Source organism: Phaseolus vulgaris, chromosome 6, assembly GCF_000499845.2.
Source record: "Phaseolus vulgaris cultivar G19833 chromosome 6, P. vulgaris v2.0, whole genome shotgun sequence".
Classification (NCBI taxonomy): Eukaryota; Viridiplantae; Streptophyta; class Magnoliopsida; order Fabales; family Fabaceae; genus Phaseolus; species Phaseolus vulgaris.
Window position 1 is genome coordinate 15,108,807 of NC_023754.2, and position 21,427 is coordinate 15,130,233.

General features: G+C 28.5%; 2 protein-coding genes across 2 annotated transcripts; one reads left to right on the top strand and one right to left on the bottom strand.

The window, feature by feature from the left end:
• The first annotated feature begins 9,182 nt into the window (after positions 1-9,182).
• On the top strand, positions 9,183-10,397 carry LOC137831259 (uncharacterized). Its single transcript, XM_068638856.1, has 2 exons — positions 9,183-9,553; positions 9,994-10,397. Exons 1-2 carry the CDS (start codon positions 9,473-9,475, stop codon positions 10,210-10,212), a joined length of 300 nt encoding a protein of 99 aa, XP_068494957.1. The 5' UTR covers positions 9,183-9,472; the 3' UTR covers positions 10,213-10,397.
• Positions 10,398-19,231: 8,834 nt separating this feature from the next.
• LOC137831260 (small ubiquitin-related modifier 1) lies at positions 19,232-21,206 on the bottom strand. The gene is made up of 3 exons (XM_068638858.1): positions 20,865-21,206; positions 19,543-19,692; positions 19,232-19,470 (listed from the first exon to the last, which is right to left on the bottom strand). The coding sequence occupies exons 1-3, from the start codon at positions 20,949-20,951 to the stop codon at positions 19,405-19,407; spliced, it is 303 nt and encodes a 100-aa protein (XP_068494959.1). The 5' UTR covers positions 20,952-21,206; the 3' UTR covers positions 19,232-19,404.
• Between the last annotated feature and the right edge of the window lie 221 nt (positions 21,207-21,427).

Consider the following 21,427-nt stretch of genomic DNA (forward strand, 5'->3'; position numbering starts at 1 on the left):
CAGTCAAATTTAGATATTTGTCATGAGAGATATATAAGTACTGATGTACTATACTATGTGAATTGGATTAGAGAGTGAGTTGAAGGAGGGTTGAATTTAATTTTTTGCCTAATTATGCCTTTTTCTGCACAACACATTGAAAATCATTTCTGAATTAGTATGCTCAAGATGCTTCTCTACAATCACAAGTTAATTAGCAGCAGGGAAACCCTTTCTTTGACTTGAATGAAAATTAATACAAGCAACAACAACAGTAAGTCTAATGTTGATACATAACTTAGAGGAGTGGTTTGCAAAAGTTTAGCTTCTGGTACATATCAGAAACACTGATATTTCTTATAATAGTTGTACTCTGTTTGTGAATCATGAGAAAAGTTTTTAACCTTTTTTCAACATTAGTAGTTAGTACAATTCAAAAGTAATATTTTTAAAACCGAAAATTTGTAATGAACAACAAACTAGAATGAGAAGCAAGCAAGAAAGATACCGCACTCAATTTTGTTATCCTGTTTCACTTCTAAATATTAAGCTACGACTAATTTGTCTAATGAACAGCTTCCAATTACCTGAAAATCCCTCTTTGATCCAACCAACCCTGAGTTTCTCGCGATACCTCTATCTCTTTCACGTTTTCTGTCAAAAAAAATAATTTTTTCAACAACCCTTGACAATTTATGTCCCTGATCGAATTTCCCATTTTTGCATTTAAGAATTTTGCTGGATTATGTGATTTTGGGTTGTGGGCAGTTTGCTTCTGTTCAAAGATTGAAACTTTCTGTGAACACGTTGGTGGTAAAATGATAGGATCAATGATCACTCGCTGTGTCTTTGACACTATCCTTCAATTCAAAAGAGAACGGAAGTTGGCTCTATTACAAAATGCAGGGCCATTGTTATGGTCAAAGTAAAAATGTGTATGTTTTAGTGCTATTCCCTAGGGACTAGGAAGAAACCTGAGACCTTGCTGTTCTTCCAGGAAATAATGTGTTTGTATATGTGGAGACATGAAAATTGGTAGTAGTAACATTGTTTTTGGACTCCTTGTTTGTTATGATGGAGCTTTTGAACTGCTTTTAGTGTTCTTGATCAGAAAAATGTCTACTGTTCCACTATAGTGTAAACTTGAAAATGTTAAGATTTACGTGCTATTAGTCACACAACTTACTTGTTGATCTAAGTTTCCTATTTTTGTAGTTGACATGATGATTGAAATCTTCACAACATATTTGTTGATGAGGATACACTAAAGTTTAGTGTTTTCTGCAGATGCTTTAATTTTACAACAGATGGAAATTGAAGATGTTCAGAAAGCATGAAACTGCAACTAAACATGATATATTCTTCTATGATCGACAATCAAAAAAAGGAAAAAAAAAATTGGGACTCTATGATTGAAGATGTCAATGATAGTGGACAAATGGAGCCTACAACTGGTGGCAACAAAGAATTTGCATGCGGAGTAGCCCAATAAACTATTGAACTTTAGAAGGAAGAGAAAACAAAGGTTCTCCTATAACTATTGTTATTTTTTCTTCTTGATGCTGCATTCTTGTTCTTAACTTGTGGATCTTGTTAAGCTTCATTTTGTTTCACTACTTTCAAAATTTTATTAGTATGTACCACAACTGATGAATTGAAGATGTTATTCAATGGTGATCCTTACTTTGTTGTTTCATTAAGATTGAGAGATAAGAGAAAAAAAGTTTAGAATTTATGTGAGGAAGTTCTTGGCATTCTTATGAACCTCCCTCCCTTTCCCAAAAACAATAAAGAAAGGTGTAATCACTTTGTTGCATGTCTATATTCAGAGTCCTTTATATGGTTAAGTTCCCATTTATTGGCCAAAATTAACTAAATCAGAAATATGATGAGAATAGTTATATGTTCAACCATAGCTTTGGACACCTTATGTGGAGTTTCATACTGTGCACCTACTGGTTAATGATATTAATACTAGTTAAACTGAATTTCCTTTTGTTAATTTTTTTATCATCTGCTGCAGTTGGCTAATGCCAGTAAAAAGAACAAGCATGGTGGAAATAAAGAAAAAGGAAGGTATTCTTCTGATATCTTTATTGATTATCTTGTTGCTCCTTTGATATGGTTTTTGAGGCTTGTTAAGTTAACCTCTACTGAATTGATTTCAACATCAGTTAACTAATATTCTGTTACTTGTGAAGAATAATGTATAAATCTTTATGTTTTCAACATGTGACTGAATTCTTTATTTTGTAGATGATGCCTAAAAAGAAGATAGCATAAAAGAACAAAGAACTAGGTTTTAAAAGTTTGCAGATGCCGCAGCATATACAGAAGCCTTTATCTTGAAGGAAGCTGCAGCAAGGTATTTTCTTACTCAATTACATTAAACTGTGAAATACTTTTACTTCATACATATATGGAACTCATAATCTTTGTTCTTGTAGATTTTAACTGTTTTGATTATTTCACATTGAGCCATTGCTCAATACATACAACAGTTTGCTATTCTGGTGTTGATACTTGATTTAACTGTGATTTATTGTAAGAGTAGTGTACTTTTGCAATTTCTGCAATCCATGAGAAATTTACAAAAATTTTGTATTGATTTTGAAATTGCAGCGATGTGTACACAGTAAAATGGGAAACTTTCGGATTCAGGTACCCATCAAAGATGATATCCCTTCCCCTTCAAAGAGGTGTACACCACTCAACAACAATCATGGCTCTGGTTCTATCCAGCAAAATCACTTCATTGATTTTTCAGGAATTCCTTCTCCTATCAATACTGTACAGAAACAGCCTACACCACCAAAAGGAACTAGTTTCATCAATCTTGCAAAATCATCATTCATTACACTGAAACAAGGCATAGTAACAACAACTAAGGGAAAGTCCTTTACAGTGGGGGTTGCAAAGATCAAAATGCATTTGACAAAAAGAAAAATGTTACTTTCACAGCTAAACTACATAGTCAAGATACCAGTTTACAACCTTTCAAAAATTTTCCATCTTTTCACATGGATCTATATTTCAGTAAAAGATTATTTTTATTTCTACTTTTAGCAGTTATAATCAGGAGCAATTCACTGTTAAGTTGTGAACATATGAAAATTCAAAACAATATGGAGATTCCTAAGAAATTGGTGACACCAAGGAAGTAAAGTTTCTTTCTTTTGGCAAAAGCCCTGTGTGTGGGTTTAAAAGTCATACTCTTTCCAATGTGATAGGCATAATGGTATGAAGTTGCCTCAGCTGCTCAATTTTGGCTTGCCTAAGCTGGCAAATTCCTTTCTAAATAAGGATTGTTACAACAAAGCTTGTGACAGAACAAAACAAAGTGTATCACTGACTGAAATATTCTTAAATGAGATAGATTCTAGGAATAAATCAATCTGTGTCAGAAGGAATCAAATCAAAGTTTCCAGATAAAACCTCATCACCAAGAATAGATCCTCAACACAGAGTAAAGGGACATAAAAGCAGCTATCATTTGTATCAACCAACATTGATATATATTTAGATAATATGAATTATCCTAAATTCATTTTTAGTAACATATCACAGTATAAAACTTGTTTACATAGTTTCATTGAAGTAGATAAATATAATCAATCATATCCATCATGTATGTTGATTTTCTTTCCACCTTATGTAATTGGATTTAGCCTCCTGGTATTTGAAAACCAATTCTCACACCCCTTGATAAAAAAGAAATACTTTTGTCCAAATTGTTTTCAGATTATGTTTAACCATTTATCTTATTTGAAAAAAAAAGGCCCTTGTGTTGCTTGGTTGCACCTTGGGTCCAAGCAGTAAATGGCTTCACTTCTTTCCAAATATATGATCATGACAGATAACAACTCCAATGCATTATTGATTCATTTCATTTCTGAGGGCATTCACTTTCCCTTTTTTGAAAAACCACTTGAGTTCATGATGCATTTCTATTTCCCAGTAATGCCACTCCATTCACACCTTTTTTTCTGATCCCTGATGAGCATATATTTATTCACACTCATTAGCCTTATTCATAGATTATTGGACTATAATAATAAATAAATCCATTGTTTTAATTAATATTCTTATAATTGGGTTTATTTGGGCCTTAACTATTATTATTGTTAATTTTATGTTTTTAGAGTAAATTATCCGGAGTAAGCATCTACATTTGTGAATGGGCCAAATATGCAAAAGTCCAAGTTGCTTCTTGAACCAAAACAGAAAACAAATTCTGAGGAGAAGAAAGAGAAAATAAAATTTACAATATCTCAGAAACAGAATTGGAAGCAAATCTTCTGCAAAATATAAGAATTCTGGAAAGATAGAAACTTGGAAACCGTTAACAAAATATAAACTACAATATTATCCTTGGAGCAGAAAAGCCTATAAAAGGACACAAGTATCAAGGAGAAAAGAGAGAGCTTCATAGGGTTTTCTTAGTTTATTTTCTTCTTAGTAATTCTTTTGTTTTGCCTCCGCATGGAAGGCTAAACCTTTTTGGTTGATTCTTTTGTAATTCCCCATTGAGTTCTGAGGTTTTGTTCCAATAAAAGTTTCGATTTTTAATTCTCTATAGCAGTTGTTTTTATTGTCTAATCTCCTGGAAAACTGGTTTTTGTGAGAGGTTGTACTTGAACGCATGATTGAGAGTCTTCCTTATCTTAAACTTTGGTTTCTTAGTTAGTTCGCATTGTTCTAATTAATTTCTTGGGCGCATGATTCAAGGGAGAGGAGGTAAGCATTCCCATGGAGTATACGCATGGAACAAAGTGGGTATTGATTAAACTAGTAGACGCATGCTTTACTAGTGAGTTTCAGTTGAATCAGATCGGCGCATGTTCAATCTGGTTTAGCTCTGTTGGAGGATTGAGAAAAGATTAATCTTTAGAGAACCTCAATGGTGGTGGTGGAAGAACTTGGGATCAACCGCTTTTTATTTGCTATTTTAATTTCTTTTATATTTTTTGCACAACTATCTCAAACCCCCTTTTCATCTTTATTTTTATTGCTAACTTTTATTGCTTGCAGATAGATTTTAAAACCTGATCAACTGATTTTACTATTGGATTCGTTGGGAGACGACTTGGGGACATTTGTCCACAATTATACTATCATCTCTCTAGTGTTAGACAAGTCTATGCTAGAATCATATTAATTTGACAGCAAAACGATAGCCAAGGAAAAAAAAAGACCAATAAAGAACCGTTAATAACATGAAACATAGGGTGAAACAATTCTTTCAACTTAACCATGCTATTTATTCTCCTTTTACCACTGAGATGAGGTTACCCTGAAAATAGGTTGTTCACCAATTGGACTGAATTAACTACACTTCTATTTTTTCTCATTCCATTTATTTGATTTTAAGATCAAATTTAATACGGTTTGGTTCATCTATCTGTTCATGCTGACTGTTTTTATTTTATTGGCAGTTTCTAAATTGAAATATTTTCATCAGTATAATTATGCAGAATTTTTTCAAATTTCCCTAGTTACCAAGTCCCATCATAACTGATGATGTTATTATAGTGGACAAAATTAGGAAAAAACATTAAGAATATCTTCATATAAGAGTCATGAACGAACCACAAAATAAAAGTTGACTTCACATCTTATCTAAAATTTTAAAGAATTAGATACACTAGTTTTTATTATTTATATATTATTCAGTCAACATGCTCATTTGTCTTTATTCAGTTGGTACATCTTATAATGTTTTCTCGTAAATCTTCTAATAAAAAATAATGATAGCAAGATTCAGATATTTTCTCAAACACACAGGATATATATAATGCGATAGAAATTATAATAAAAAAGGGAATGTTGACATTTATTTTCTTGTTCATTCTCTCTTCTTTTCTATTAATGTATATAAATAAGTCTTTGGAAGAAGAACGTTGAATGCTAGGATCATAAGAAAAAAGTTGTTAGGTTGCCTCTTTTTATTAGTAGTGTTTTGTTTATTCTATTTTGCAAGGGTATATTTGTATGGTTTTTTCACCTTTTATGAAAGTACAATTTTGTAGAAGTACAATTTTCTTTTTGTCTCACTACTTTCATGTACAACTTCATTTATTGCTCAAAATATACTTTCGGTTCCATAACTATTAACTTATATACGAGTTTCGAATTCTAAGTTTTCTAATATGGTAAGTATTTGGATCTTATTAGTTGAGGTATGAGAAAGAAGTATATAAGTTTTTTTTTTTCGACACTTAAATAATAAAATTTTTTAGGTGCATCAAAAGCTTGGTTGAGGCTAAATAAATAGGATTATATTGAAACTTTATTTTTTTTTATATATATACTAAAGGTTTTTTTTTCATGCATTTGATATTGTGCATTTTGAAACTTTGATATCTATTATAACTTTTTTATTTGAAATTTTTACTAATTAAGAGAAGGGTGTATAAAAGTTATTATTGGTCTTAAATATTTGATTATAGTAAAAAAAAATATTCATAATTTTTATATTTAGTTTTTAAATATTTATTTTATGATATTATTAATATAAAATTAGTCTTTCACATCACTCAATTTATGGTAGGTCAAGAATTACTTTATGACAAAAATGCGTGCGATGATATTTTTTTGTAAATAAGTGGAAAAAAAATTACGTTGAAACTTGAGGGATATGAAATAAAAAATTCTCACTTACTTTAGACCAACGTATAATTTAACATAAATGATGTTTTTCAGGTTAGAGCTCACAAAGTTCGATGTAATTAAAATATTTACATTAGGTCATTGCACTTCATTTTCTTTGTATTTTGCGGCGTACCAAACTTGAAATCACTTCATTTTCTCCTCCAACAAACATTTTGAGCATGTTTCTAGATGTGTATGAGGTGATTTTGGAAGTTTAAATCAGTTGGTGTGGGTCTTTTGTCCTGGTGAGCGAGTTCCTCCAATTGAATTTTTGTTTTTGTTGCTTAAAGTGCGTCATTGAGGTAGGTGCTCTATATCTCCATTGTACTATTCAAATTGAAGTGATTGTTTTTAGGGATCTCATCTATTGAATTTGTTTATTGTGTAATATTTGTGCAGTTTAAATTATGATATTTTGTCTGTTAAATTTATAAATTTTTAGGAATAGTAAAAATTATAGGGACTAATTAATTATTTTAGTCCTTGGGATCAACTCAATCTTTTAGTTCCTAATTTGTTTAAAAATGATAGGGATTAAATTATAGAAAATTTATATAGTTTGTATTTGTTGTATTAATTTGATTTAAATTAAGTATCATATTCATGTACGTATTGAGTGAACCTTAATTCTCATTTGAGATTCAGTACAAATGGTTAAAAATTAACATTTGTATTGAATCTTGAATTGTTCGATTACGTCGTTTGGAAAAATTATATTTTTCATAATTTGTTAAGTGTATACTTAAATTTGGTGAAATTTCGGTTGAAATCATTTTGTGTTGTTTTTTGGATGCGACTCTGATTTCATTTCATGTACTTCGGAAACCAATGTGAAATGTTGTCAAAATTTTATCAAATTTAAGATGATACATTTTGTTTGTACATGTTAGTGAATTATGGAAAATGTTTTCTTGAATAGGTAGGGTCTCACCTTCAATTACAAAAGGTAGAATCACATATTGCATATATGATTGATAATGATGGAGTTTGTAAGGTACGTAGTGATGGAGCTGAATGAATGCATCTCGTTAGTCCAAAGTATGAGAAGAGAATTGATGAGTTCTTGCAATTTGCTTGCTAAAACGTAAAACCTATCAATAGGACATTATTGTTCTTGTGTTTGTTGTTTGAATTAGATATGTCGAGATATGGGTAAGTGTTGGGAATCCTCCTTAATTTAATGGAAATCATGACCAATGAATCTTGAGGTCATTCCAAAGTCTTAGAATTATATATCTCTTAAAGACTATGAAGTCCAACCTTGAAAGTTGAAGATAGTATTCTCAAGGTATCTTGAAGATGTGATAAGCATTAATTATTCACTATCTATTTATGAAGAAGTTTTCCTCTCATTTTCTATATAAAAGGAATTTGTGAGGAATAGGAAAGCAAGCAAGGGAGAAACATAGAGAGAATAAAGATATACACCATAGCGTGAGATTAGAAATCTAGAGACATTTATTTCATCCTTATTGCAAATATTGTAATTCTATGAATTTTTTTTCTGGATTAGGTCTTATGGGTTTTTATTTATCAGGTTAAGAGTTTTTTCAAGTTAAAATTTTTTCGATGTCATTATTCTATTTTTCAAGTGCCCATTTTGTATCTACATCAGAGATAAAAGTTATACCATATGAACTTCACATAGAGAAATATTAGACATATATGAGGTAAATTTTTTTTGGAAAAGTGAATGAATCATCATCTAAATAACATGATATACAATCATTTAAATAACATTGTTTAGAAAAGTGAATGAACCATCATTTAAATAACATGATATACAATCATTTAAATAACATGATATACGTGTTGATGATGAAATTTTGGAAGAATTCATGTATATGATTCTTTAAAGTTTATTTCAAGTAACAATTGTAACTAGGACTGCAAAATTAAAAAACAACGAAATACATAATTAATAAATTTCACAAAACATTAAAGAAATTTGTTATAACATGTCATAAAAACTTATTCTTCCTTGATTAATAAATTTCACGCAAGAGTCTCGTTTAAAAGCCATAAAATCTATTTATTTTTTTCAAGAATAAAAAAACTAATATTTTTAGATACCGAAATTAATTGAAGTTATTTGTTTTCTGTGAATATGTTTTCATATACTGAAATTCAAATCTCTAACTATATCTTTTTAAGGACACAAATTTCAATGAAGTATACCATATCAAATAAAAATTCCATTCTAAAATAATAATTTTCTAAAGTTGTGACAGAGAATCATTAAAAAATTTAATCGAGACGGATTTCGACATAAATATTCTTAGTATTTTCAACTATTAATGTCATGAATCATTCTACTATTGACCTATTTATTTTTATAATTAGTTTCTGTTTTGAAAGCAAGTAACACTATATTAATGAATGTAGAAGTAGTATTATAAAAAAAAGTTAAGAAAATCATTATTTTATGAAAAAATAAAAAAGTAAAAGTAGCATTATTATAAATATAATAAGTTATGTTGATTACACAAGATTTAATAAGATTGAGATGGATACAAAAATAGTTGTTTGTATATAAATAGGAAGCATATCCTGTTTTTGCTTCGACCTCTACAATGTTGTCCAATTGGATTTGGATTGCATGAATGAAGCGTCTGATGTCAACACCACCACGTGCCTATCATTTGCTTCCACCTACAGACACGTCCCCACTATCCAAACTCCAATTTTTTTTATTTTATTCTATTTTATTTTATTTATTTATTTTATTCTTTTCCTACATCATCATCGTTCTCTTAAATACAACAACATATTTGCCACAGAACAGTTGTAGTGAAAACTGAAGCTCAAAAAAAATACTTTTTTACACTCACTCTATCTAGTTATGGCTGGTGCCCAGTTCCTCAATCTTTCAAGATCTTCCTTGGTCAAGCCCTCTAGGCCTCTTCTCTACAACCCCATTAAGGTATTTTGTTTATGCTTCAATTTTCTTCTCTCTATGCTGGTGCTTCATTTTAAAAGATTGTGAATTTGTGTGTGGCAAGAACGAATTGGATGACTGTTACTGGTTTTTCTTACTTTGAATTTCGTTTTGTGAATTGGTGGGTGTTTGGGAAGGAATAGTGAATGTGTAAACTTTCTCTTCTTTTTATTCTGGTTTGTGTAATTGCATGATTCTCTTATTAAGGGCTGAGAAGTGGATCAAGTGAACCCATGAGAAATCAAGGGAAGATTTTTGGGTTGTTGGCTGTGAAAATGCAATCTCTGCTGAAATGGGTTTGTTAGAAAGTAATTAAGCATGCAAAGTGTTTAACTGGGTATCATAAATTGGTGACATTTGAATGAATATTGTGATTGATTTTGATGCACTTGTTGCTGAATTGAATATATGAACATGCATGTCAGAATTACGGGCAAGGAAGCAAGGGGAGGGGTTTGATGGAAGAGAGGGCACCTTCCACGGCTGAAGAATTTGAGAGGGTTGCAGAGGAGAAGAAGGCCAAGGAAGCCCAAAAGGGGGTGGCAAGTCAGACCTTTGGCAAGGCCATTGATGGTGCTGAAGAGGCTTCAGTAGGTAAACAAAATGTTGAATCAGTCAAGAATAGGTACAAAGGGGGTGAATAGAAACACCTTCAAACTGTGAGATATGTATTTAGCTGTTGTATATGCAGCCAGAGAATAAATTAATGTTGTCTTGTATTTCCAAAAAGCTTGTTTAATTGTCAGTGTTTTTGCAGCACAAAGAGACCAAACAATTGAAACCCTTTACCTTTTAGTTTTTGTTTAGTAAATTATTCATGTCTGCTCAATGGATCTTGAAAAGAGTTCTATCATTATAATCTGTTAACTCATGAGTTTGCAACTAATTTGAAATTCTGAGTTTGTGGGTCAAGTTCTTTACTTTGTGTGAATGATTGAAACTTCACAAATACAATTTGGTGTGGTGTGAAAGTCAAATAACCATGTCCTTTAAGCATGTGACCTCCAAATCAAGCACCCTGAGAGATTATTAGTCTCTCACACTTGACCTGTAGCATGTTAAAATAATACTAGTCTCTGACTCTCGATTTGAAGTAATAAGTAGCTTGAAAGATCACTAGTTTCTGACTTTCAAATAAACGAGTCATAGTGCTGTTTTTTTATTTCTGTTGCTGTGAAAACAAAAGGACATTCTGAGGCAAAGGTTTGCAACTTTGTGTCTATGGATGATGATTATTTTAGGTGTTTGTGTGTGGTGTTTTGTGCATGATTGGTGAATATGTTGTACTGTTGGTGGGGCATTCATGCCAACTAAAGCAACCCAGCATATCACCGGAAATTGCGCTTGGCATTGAATGCTGCTTCCTTTTTTATCCATTTTTTGGTGTTAAAACACAAAAGGGTGAGAATTTGGGGCCATTGAAGCACTCCTCTTTTACTAGGACCTCTTTGGGGTAGCTGGGTTGGATGTGTCCTTTATTGTGAAAGAAGGGCAAATGGGACCCTCCACAAGCTATGTTCTTATCCAATTCCTTCAAGGTTGGAAGTTGTTATCCAAATTTTGAAATTGGTTCCAATGAGAGTGACCAGCCCCACATGACTTGTGCGGCACCACATAAAGTAAAGAAGTGGGCCAAACAATTTAGATTCACAACTTAGATTTGATTAAGAAACACAACTTAGTCTTGTTATTTTTTAATTCTAATAATAGGAGGATTACGCACATAAAGAAAAGAACTTTGGTGAAGAACCATATGTGGGTTAAGACAACAAAGGTTTGTTAGTTCATAATAATTGGATTCATATTTCACAACAGTATGAATTCAAGTTTCACTTTCCATGTAAAGATTTTGTTATATATGAGTTTCCATTTACACAACTACAACATAAGTTCTCGTTTTTGCTCTAATGTTATGGAAAATAAGTTCTTTTGAAAGAGTAGAAAGAAAATAATAGTGAGATACTTTGTAAAAACTTATAGGGTTTAGTTGAAAGAAGAGAGAAATCTTTATTTTCAAGTGGAAGAAAAGCTAAAGAAAATAATAACTTTTAAAGCTTTGCTTTTGGAAGCTAAATTTTAACTCTGTTTTTTCTTCAATTCAATAACAGAAAATATTTGTGTTAAGCTTTTTCCCAAAGCTTAAATAAAGAGAAAATAGAACACGAAAGTGTAATAAAGTTTCTGAGTTCTTTAAGTTGGTTCATGAACATAAGTAACTTAAATATACAACTGAAGTAAAATGGGTTCTTATAGAAATTTTATATAAATTATTTACATAAGAAATTATTATCAAGGTTGCTTAATTATGAAGAATATAATTTTTAAGTTGAATGAGTTATTTTGTGAGTAGAGAGATAAATGGGACCTATTAAAAATAATTTAAGAAGTGTAGTTAAGTTTTATTGTTAAAGTTGAAATTAGTTACTTTTTAAAAACATTATGCAATAATAAAGGATCCACTAAAAATTAAATTAAGAACTTGCATCAAATATGCTATTATTCTTTCAATTTTATATAGAAGTAGAAATGCAAAAGTTTAATAAAGTATTTGTTTTGATACTATTCTCTAATAAAGACACGCTAAAGTGTGATCAAGTATCTATTTTGATATTATTCTCTAATATATAAACTCAAGTGTAATGAAGTATCTATTTTGATATTATTCTCTAAGATGTATCTCAATAATTATTCGTAAGTCCATACTATGATAAAACTACCAAAAATAACTATATTGATCACACTTTTGTTTACAATAAAAGGGTTTTTAATTTGTTTTGTGGGATTAGTTAGCATTTTCTTAAAAGCACCAGAAAGATAAATGTAATTAGAAATCTTCCTATTTATCTTTTTTAGATTTTTCTTTTAATTTTTAATTGTTGATTTGACAAACTTTCTAATAAAATAAGAGTAATTTTATTTAAGAATGATAAAAAAAATCAAATGACAGGCTTACTTAATTTTGATAAATTTTAGAGAGTAAGTAAAGAGTGTATTTGAGATGGCAACTAAAAATATATTTAATGATAAATTATATGTATAATTGATTATTACATCATTTGATTTTAATAAGAATTGGTTTTTATTTCAATGATTTTGTTAAGAATTTATTTTAAAATAATTAATTTTGTTTGAATATAAAATTGAATTCATCTTTTATATAATTAATATATATATATGTGAAATTATAAGAAAAAAATCATCAAAAATAATTTTAAAGTATAAATAAAAAAAATTGTATAAACTGATTGAATACAAAATATAAAATTACTGATACATTCATTTTGATTTACTTCAATAATATATATAATAAAGTTATAATTACTAAAAATTATTTATAAATAATTTAATACTAATAAAATCTAAATTAATAATCACCATAAAAATAATTTATCCAAACACTACTTAAATCCCGCTTATAAAAAAGTTGCAACTTTCAACTTCGATACAATTGACCATTATTCTAAAACCGATAAAATACATTTTAAAACAAAAAATTGTTTTAAATAATTTTTTAAAAATATTTTAAATTTATACATTCATTTAAAATACAAGATTAAAAAAAGCTCATATAAAGATGACATATAAATATAAACTACCTTACTAATTATTATTATTAATATTTAATAAAAAAGTATTTATTTTATTTATTTATACTATTTTTTACATTTTTTATTTATTGTAATTTTATATTTTTACTTAAAATATTATGTGGTATTAACACTATAAATTTAACAAGATGGTTTAACCAATAATAATGAGTCAATTCAACCATATAACACTTTAGTTGGATCAAATCAAACTATAGTTGTGAGTAAGGATTATGAATTATTGTGAATCTCATATAATTGAATTATGAAATGGGTGAATTTAATTGGATGTATTTGAATAGATGAGTCAATTCAATCCAATTTAAATTTCTTTGTAGTGCAATAATATATATTAACAATATGAAAGCATGAAAGCTTTGAATTATGAAGAGTGTATTCAAAGGAAAAAGAAAGATCCAAGTTGAGACAAAGAATGCTTATTTGGATAGTCATGTAAAGTTAAGAGAAGATAAGAGATAATTATCAACTCAACCAATTATTTGACATGAATGAACTGGTAAGAAAAGCTTATATAAGCTATCAAAATCAGTGAAAGAAATACAAAAAAAAATTAAATTAAATTGATAAAGTGTTGAGGTAAAGATTTTGCATTATTAAATCAAAATTAGCTTAATTAAAAAAATGAAGTTTTTCCATTATATATGAATGTATTTTCTTCTAGTTGTCGTTGTCGAATGAATAGTGCATGTTTCCATTAGGGTTATATTGGGATGGAGCACTTATGTAATGTTTAAAGTCAAAATGAATCTAAAAATTAGAAGTGAATATGAACCACTAACTTAACACCGTTTTATGTGGTTCTTCTATGCCATATTTCTTAGTCTATATAAGCAATAAGTATGCTTCTTCCAACATAAAACTGTAACGGCAACTTGTTTATCATCATTAATTCATTTAACTTTGCTTCCATAAAAAGAAATTAGTAAATACTTGAAGTACACCACAAGAAGATATAAGAGAGAAGAATAATTATCAGAAAAAAAATTATTAAATGAAAACTAATTTTAAAGATAAAAAATAATTAATTGTTATATTAACTAAATTAGATACTATTTGAAAGACTACAAAAATTATTGGTTTTTAAATTAGTTTGTATTATTGATAAATAATTTTTAAATTGGTATCTAATTAGCTACCCGTATTTTAACTACCAATTATTTACATTCTAAATTTGGTATAGAAACATTGATAGCTAATAAGATACCAATTTAGAAACTATTTATCAATAATACAAACTAATTTAGAAAACAATAATTTTTTTAGTCTCTAAAATGGTCTCTAACTTAGTCAATATAACAACTAATTATTTTTTTTCTAAAATTGGTTTTTATTCAATGATTTTCTTGTAGTGTATTATTAACTAAACTCTAATAATATCATTAGAATCAATCCTTATAAGTTTATATCTAATTCAATCTTGAATTTTGCTGACTTTTATGATGTTATATTTAATGTAGTTTATGTTTGATTTACATGTTTTTCTACATGGTCTAAGTTTTTAGCTCTTTATGTTAGAAAACTTGAGGTTACGATATTTTGTATAAGGGTTGGAGCATCCCTTAAATGCTTTAATTTATTTAATTTTTTGTTGAGAAAAAATCTAATTCAATTTTTATTATTAAGAAGTGAATTTTAACTCAATCTTATATATTATAAAATGTCATGTGGGTTGTCCGATATAGTTTACTTTAAATAGTTCTGATACCATATTAAGAAATAAATTTTAAGTCTAACTCAATAGGTTTGCACTCACTTATAATATGAAATGTTTTTATTTCTAATCGATGTGAGACTCCAACAATCTTAACAAAAAATTACTTATAAGAATTTTGTACTTTATTTATACCATGTAATTTAACTTTATTTTAAGTAGACGTGGGATCTTTAATCTTTAAAGTAATTTTTCCATTTTCATTTACTATGTTAATGTTTGAATGTGAACTTTATTGAGATAACATCATTAAAATTAATCGATGCAATCAATATTATTAACAATGTTAACTTTAAATTATTACAGAAAATATTTGTTCATGATGATTTCAAACTTTAGTAATTAACCTTAAAAAATGTTTTAAGTTAAAAAAATAAAATATTTGCAAACTATAATTGATTATTTTATAAATGATCTAGAATTATTTGGATATATAACAACATGAGTGTTTTTGAGATTTTTTTAATGGAAAATTTCACTAACATTTTAAACTTTGTGTGTAAACTGAATCACAAAAGTAATGTGGAAATAGTACAACAGATAGATGATATAAATATGATAGATGATTATGTGGTTGGAAGAGAGATATAGAAAAAAAAAAAAAAAGTTTGATGATTGTTTGGAATATAAGAATATTTTGGATATGATTACTGGACAGGAAAATCTTATATCATAAAGAGGGAACCCAATATTGCTTTTCTTTTAATATATTATGATCAATGTACAATTTTCGAATCTTTTATAATTTTAAACGAATAATATTTTTAGTTTGTTTATTAATAAAACCCTCCGACCTTCAGTTTTTATTTTACTCAGTCATCTGATGGTTTATGATGTATTTAATTCAAATGTTTTTAAAAAGTGAATTTAAAAAAAATGAAAAGTGAGTTAGAAATCGATTCTGTAAAGTAATTGTATATTATCACTCAATTACAAACTAATTAATATATATATATATATATATTAAATTTGTTAATTTTAACAAACTCAAGAATCGTTTTTATTGATTAACACTAAGATTTTTTTTTATTGGTAGAACATCATTTATTAAACTCAAACAATCTTTTAAATTATTTTATGTATAAAAATTTTGATATGTCTAAAAACAAGATGCATTTTAAAATTAAGATTATATATGTTTTGATATGTCTAATTTTTTTCAATTATTTAGGAATGAAACTCAATTACAAATGAATATATATATATATATATATATATATATATATATATATATATATATATATATACTAATATGTTTAGATTTGCACTCACTTGTATGCTATAAAATGTTTTTATTTTTAGTCAATCTGAGATCTCCAATACTTCTCATGCTTGTGTGAAAAAATATATATTATAAGTGATTCGATAGTGGGTGAAATGATTCTGATACTATATTAAGAAGTGAACTTTAAATCTACTTTAACATTATAAAATCGACTCATAAAATAAGGTTTGCAACCACTAATATACTATGAAATCTCCAATACAAACATGTGTTTTTTTTAAGAATAAAGTTGTAACAGATTTATTATCAAATTTTCGAATGCAATAATTAATCTCAAGTGTACTATCTTAAAGAACTTACGTTCAATTGATCAAAATTATCTATGAAAATAAAATTAAAGTTAAAAAATAACACTTATTTCTCTTAACATTTGATTAAAAGACTTATATTCTTACTATCCTAATCAACTTAAGTTCATAATAATATCATAAGTTTGGACCAAATTTAAAGTTTAGTCTATTTATTTAAAGATTTAATTTACCATGAAGATAAAGTATATTAAAATAAATAAATAAAATAGATAGCATTTTTTTAAACATTATAATTTAAAAAATATTTTATTTTTATCCATAAGAATATTGTATTCATATTTTTTTTATGTGCTAACACACTATTATAAATCACAACACGCAAAACAAACAAGAGTAAACTAGTATTTAAAAAAAAAGAAAAAGATATAAGAATCTAATTCATAGTATTTAAAAAATTCTTATCAACTTAACTCAAGATTTAAGCATACCCACTCACATAATAGTTCATAAATATTAATGGTTCCTACATATATATTTATCCAATTATTATCCATGCAATACTTTCATTGAATTCTCACAACTAAATTTTATATCTAAGTGATTTGAACATTAATAAAACTCAAATTCTCTTTTCTTTGATGATCTCACTACTCATGTAAATCCAACAGAGATTCATTTTAAAACTCAATTTCCCTTAAATAACTAATTTTGAAGCATTCAAAGTAACATTCGTACATTTATTTGGTGATATTAGAATTATAAATAATTAAATCATTTAAACAAATAAGTAACTAATAAAATGTTAAATTTTGTAGGAATGATTAGTAAAATTAAACGAATTTTGGCCAATAAAGATCATTCTTTCTCATACCTAATTTGTTGAGCAGAATTTTAATTACTTAGAAAGTTTTTTCACAAATATTTTTATTTTCCACTAGAAAAATCTTATGGAGTGAAATAAAATCTACCGAGTAAAATTCTTGAGAAAAATCGTCTTCACCCACTGTTCTCAAATTTGCTAAACGACTTAAAATTGTGCAAATAATATATTTAAATCAATTCTAGTTTATATTTTTAAGTATAACTTTTCTATGCCAAATCAAAAATCTAAATTCTATTATAAGAGTTCAAATTATTATTTGTTATATAATATACACAAATTTCACAATTTAGTCTTTATTCATTCATTCCGAATAAAAAAATAAAAGTATAATTTATTTTGACCAAGCCAAAAAAAAAAGTAAACCATACCAACATTTTTTCATACTAACTCAAAATAATTAGTTTTCTGAAAATTTTCAAAAACTTAACTTTTTTTATTTTACATTAATCTCTGGAAAAAATATTTTTTACCTGTCTAAATTGTCTATAATTTTTTTAGTTTGTTAGTGGCAAAATAGTCCAAATATTATGTGCATCTTAACAAAAAGAATTCAATTTTATGGAGTTTGGAAAAAGGAAATTGTTTAAGCAAATTCCAATACCAAAACTTTTTTGCCACAAACAAAAACATGAGAGATTCTACTGGTATACTATACGCTCTATGCGATGTTGTGATTGCGAAAGCGTGTCTTATACAATTCCCATGGGACCGTTTATATCAATATTGCTGGACCTATTCATTAATGGGCCTTTGGGCCCAATAAACTCAATACTTACTTGGATATGGGCTCTTTCTTCATAACTTCTCACGTCTACTACACCCTAATCATCATCATGCACTCTTTCTTCAACCCTCCGCCCCCCTTCTCCGCCGCCGCGTCCTTCCACTTCCCAGCCTTCGACCTCCCTCTCCACCCGCTCCCATGCAATTTATTTTTGTTAACATAGTCTGAGCCTATTTTAAACCTTATAACAAAAAAATTAAGAGAAGATTTTTTAGATTTAGAGAAGATTTTTAAACATTATAATTTAAAAAATATTTTATTTTTATCTATAAGAATATTGTATTCATATTTTTTTCATGTGCTAACACACTATTATAAATCCACACAAAACAAACATGTGTTAACATTCGTATATTTATTTGGTGATATTAGAATTATAAATAATTAAATCATTTAAACAAATAAGTAACTAATAAAATGTTAAATTTTGTATAAATGATTAGTAAAATTAAAATCTGCTAAACGAATTTTTAAGTAAAACTTTTCTATGCCAAATCAAAAATCAAAAATCTATTTTAAGAGTTCAAATCATTATTTGTTATTATAATATACACAAATTTCACATTTTAGTCTTTATTCCTTCATTCCGAATACAAAAATAAAAGTAATTGATCAAATTTATTTTGACCAAGCCAAAAAAGTAAACATACCAACATTTTTTTAAGTTCTCATACACATTAATCTCTGAGTTTGGGAAAAGCAAATGGTTTAAGCAAATCACAATACCAAAACAACTTTTTCGCCACAAACAAAAACACTTCTTGAACAAATTTATCAAAAACATAAAATAATTTGTTACAGAAAAAGTTGCATGCAGCAAATTGAATCTCAAACTCAGAACTTCAAAAGTAAATGGCATTTGTTTACTAAAAAACCGAGTATTCATCCAAACACAGGCGCAAAACCTCTACAGATTACATTTTGATCGGAAAAGTCTTAAAAAAAATTAAAAATCCACGCTTGCTATCCATATGTTTAGGGTTTATGATAAAACTAAATTTACAAATAGTACATTCACAGGTTATGGAAGTATGCTTCACTTTTAAGAAAGTGGACATGGGAAAAACACTTGATACTTCAGAAATTGGAAAATATCAGAAACACTCAAAGGTATGACATCTTAAGACAAACGAAGCAGAAATAAAACAATCATCCATAATCATATTGACAAAGGAAGCACCACAATGCCTTCAAGATCCAGCAACAAAGGCTGTATAGCAGATAATAAAATATGTATCACATGTCTTACCTAGCTCTATGTTAAACTAATTCTACTTATAATTCCTTCAAAGACAAGTCTGGAGGATACATCCATCAGAATACAGAACCACCAGTCTGATGAAGCATGGCATCAATTTCATCACCATCCTCCATTTCCAACTGCAAAAATAAAACTTAGTCAAAATCAAAAAACTGCAGAATCCATGAACAAAAAATGAAGGAAACACAAACCTCATCAGGAGTCTGCTCAGCACGAAGGCGACGTCCATCAAAGAGAAAAGCGATGGAGTTGAAATCAACTGACTGTCGGTCACAATAAGCATTCATAAGCTTTTTCAATTGGGTGCTTCTCTTGATCCTGAAGAACACCTCATTCCCATCCTACAACATCCAATTAACAAATTAGAACCACGTTAACTCGTTATTGTCATGAAATAAGTTTTGAAATGTTAAAGAAAAAGACTAACAAAGAAAACTATAGACTAATTCAAAAATATAGAGTACTAACAATACTTTGCAACTCAATTAGTTACTAACACCGTCGACGGTATATTTACTGGATATACTTGGTTTTAGTAACCAACTAAAAAAAAGAAGTGTGTATTTTTGAATTGGGTGTAGTTTTCTTTGTAATGGTACAAAGAACAACAGATTGATCATGAATGCAACAGTATATCACATGTTACAAAAAAACAAAGTACATATTCATAAATAAGATAAGGTAAACCTAAGTTTAGCATTGTAACAGTTGGATTTGCATACCCACTGTAAAAAAAAATCCGCTAGATTAAGGTTCGGAATGGATGCGTGGAGAAACAATATAAAACTAATTGAACCCAAAAATCTTTTGCATAAATAGAACTGGAACCAATTTTCATCTATAAAATTGGGATTCAGATACAATACACACATTAATGAAACATTCAAATAACAAAACCCCAGAAAAGAAGAAAAACAAAATTAATAAAATGTCAACAAATTACATAAACGATAAGAGGAAATCATCATTAAAATCCATCATCAATATTAACAAAGTCAAACCCTGACATAATTTACTCCAGAAGTTAACGTCATCGAACTCTATTTATCGTGATGATCAAAAATAAAATTTCCAGAGGGTGAATTTCGTCAAAAAAACATGCAACGACAAGTCAAAATAAAGAAAAAATAAATCACCACAACAAAAGCATAATCAACAAAAACACGGTATAAATGCGTACTTTTGCACGCAAATTACAAAAAGAAACCGTTAAAAAATCCAAATCCAAAGATTCTAAAATCAAATAATCAAGTTATAATTTTTACCCAATCCCATAAATCCAAACCAAAACAAAACATAATCAACGACAACCCACAATGAAACCCCAATCCAGTAAAAAAAATGATAAATGAAACATACTTTGACACACAATCATAATACAATAACACTGTCGAACGATTTCAAACTAACCAGAGTCAAAAATCGAAGATCTAGAGCACACAAGTAACACGATCCAAGAGAAAATCAAAACCCTAGAAATCGAAAAAAACGAAAAAATAATGAAGGAACGTACCTGCCCCTTGACTTTAAGGTTGATGTGTGCTCCTTGTTCGCTGGGCTTCTTGTCTTCCTCGTTGTTGTTGTTAGTAACGCCCGACATCCTCTAACTCTATTGACAAACGCTTCTTCTTCCTTTGGTTACCGCCGACAAAAGCTCTGTGTATACGCTCTCTGCGATATTGTAATTGCGAAAGCGTGTTTTATACAATTCCATTGGACCGTTTATATTCCTTCCTTAGCGTCTGACGTTGCTGGACCTATTCATTAATGGGCCTGGGCCAATAAACCCAATGCTTACCTGGATATGGGCTCTTTCTTTATAACTTCTCACCACTCTTTCTTCCTACACCTTCATACCTTCTTGTGTCACCCCATACTAAATATGAAAATGCCATTTTTTTTTCACCTCTTTGATTTGAAATAATAAGTCTATGGATTATTACATAATTCGGAAGTCAATTTTATATTTAGAAAAGACTTCGGATTATATAATCTGGAAGTTAATAACACATCTGAAAAAAAACTTCCGAATTACATAATTCGGAAGCTAATCTTATGTATAGAAAAGACTTTCGG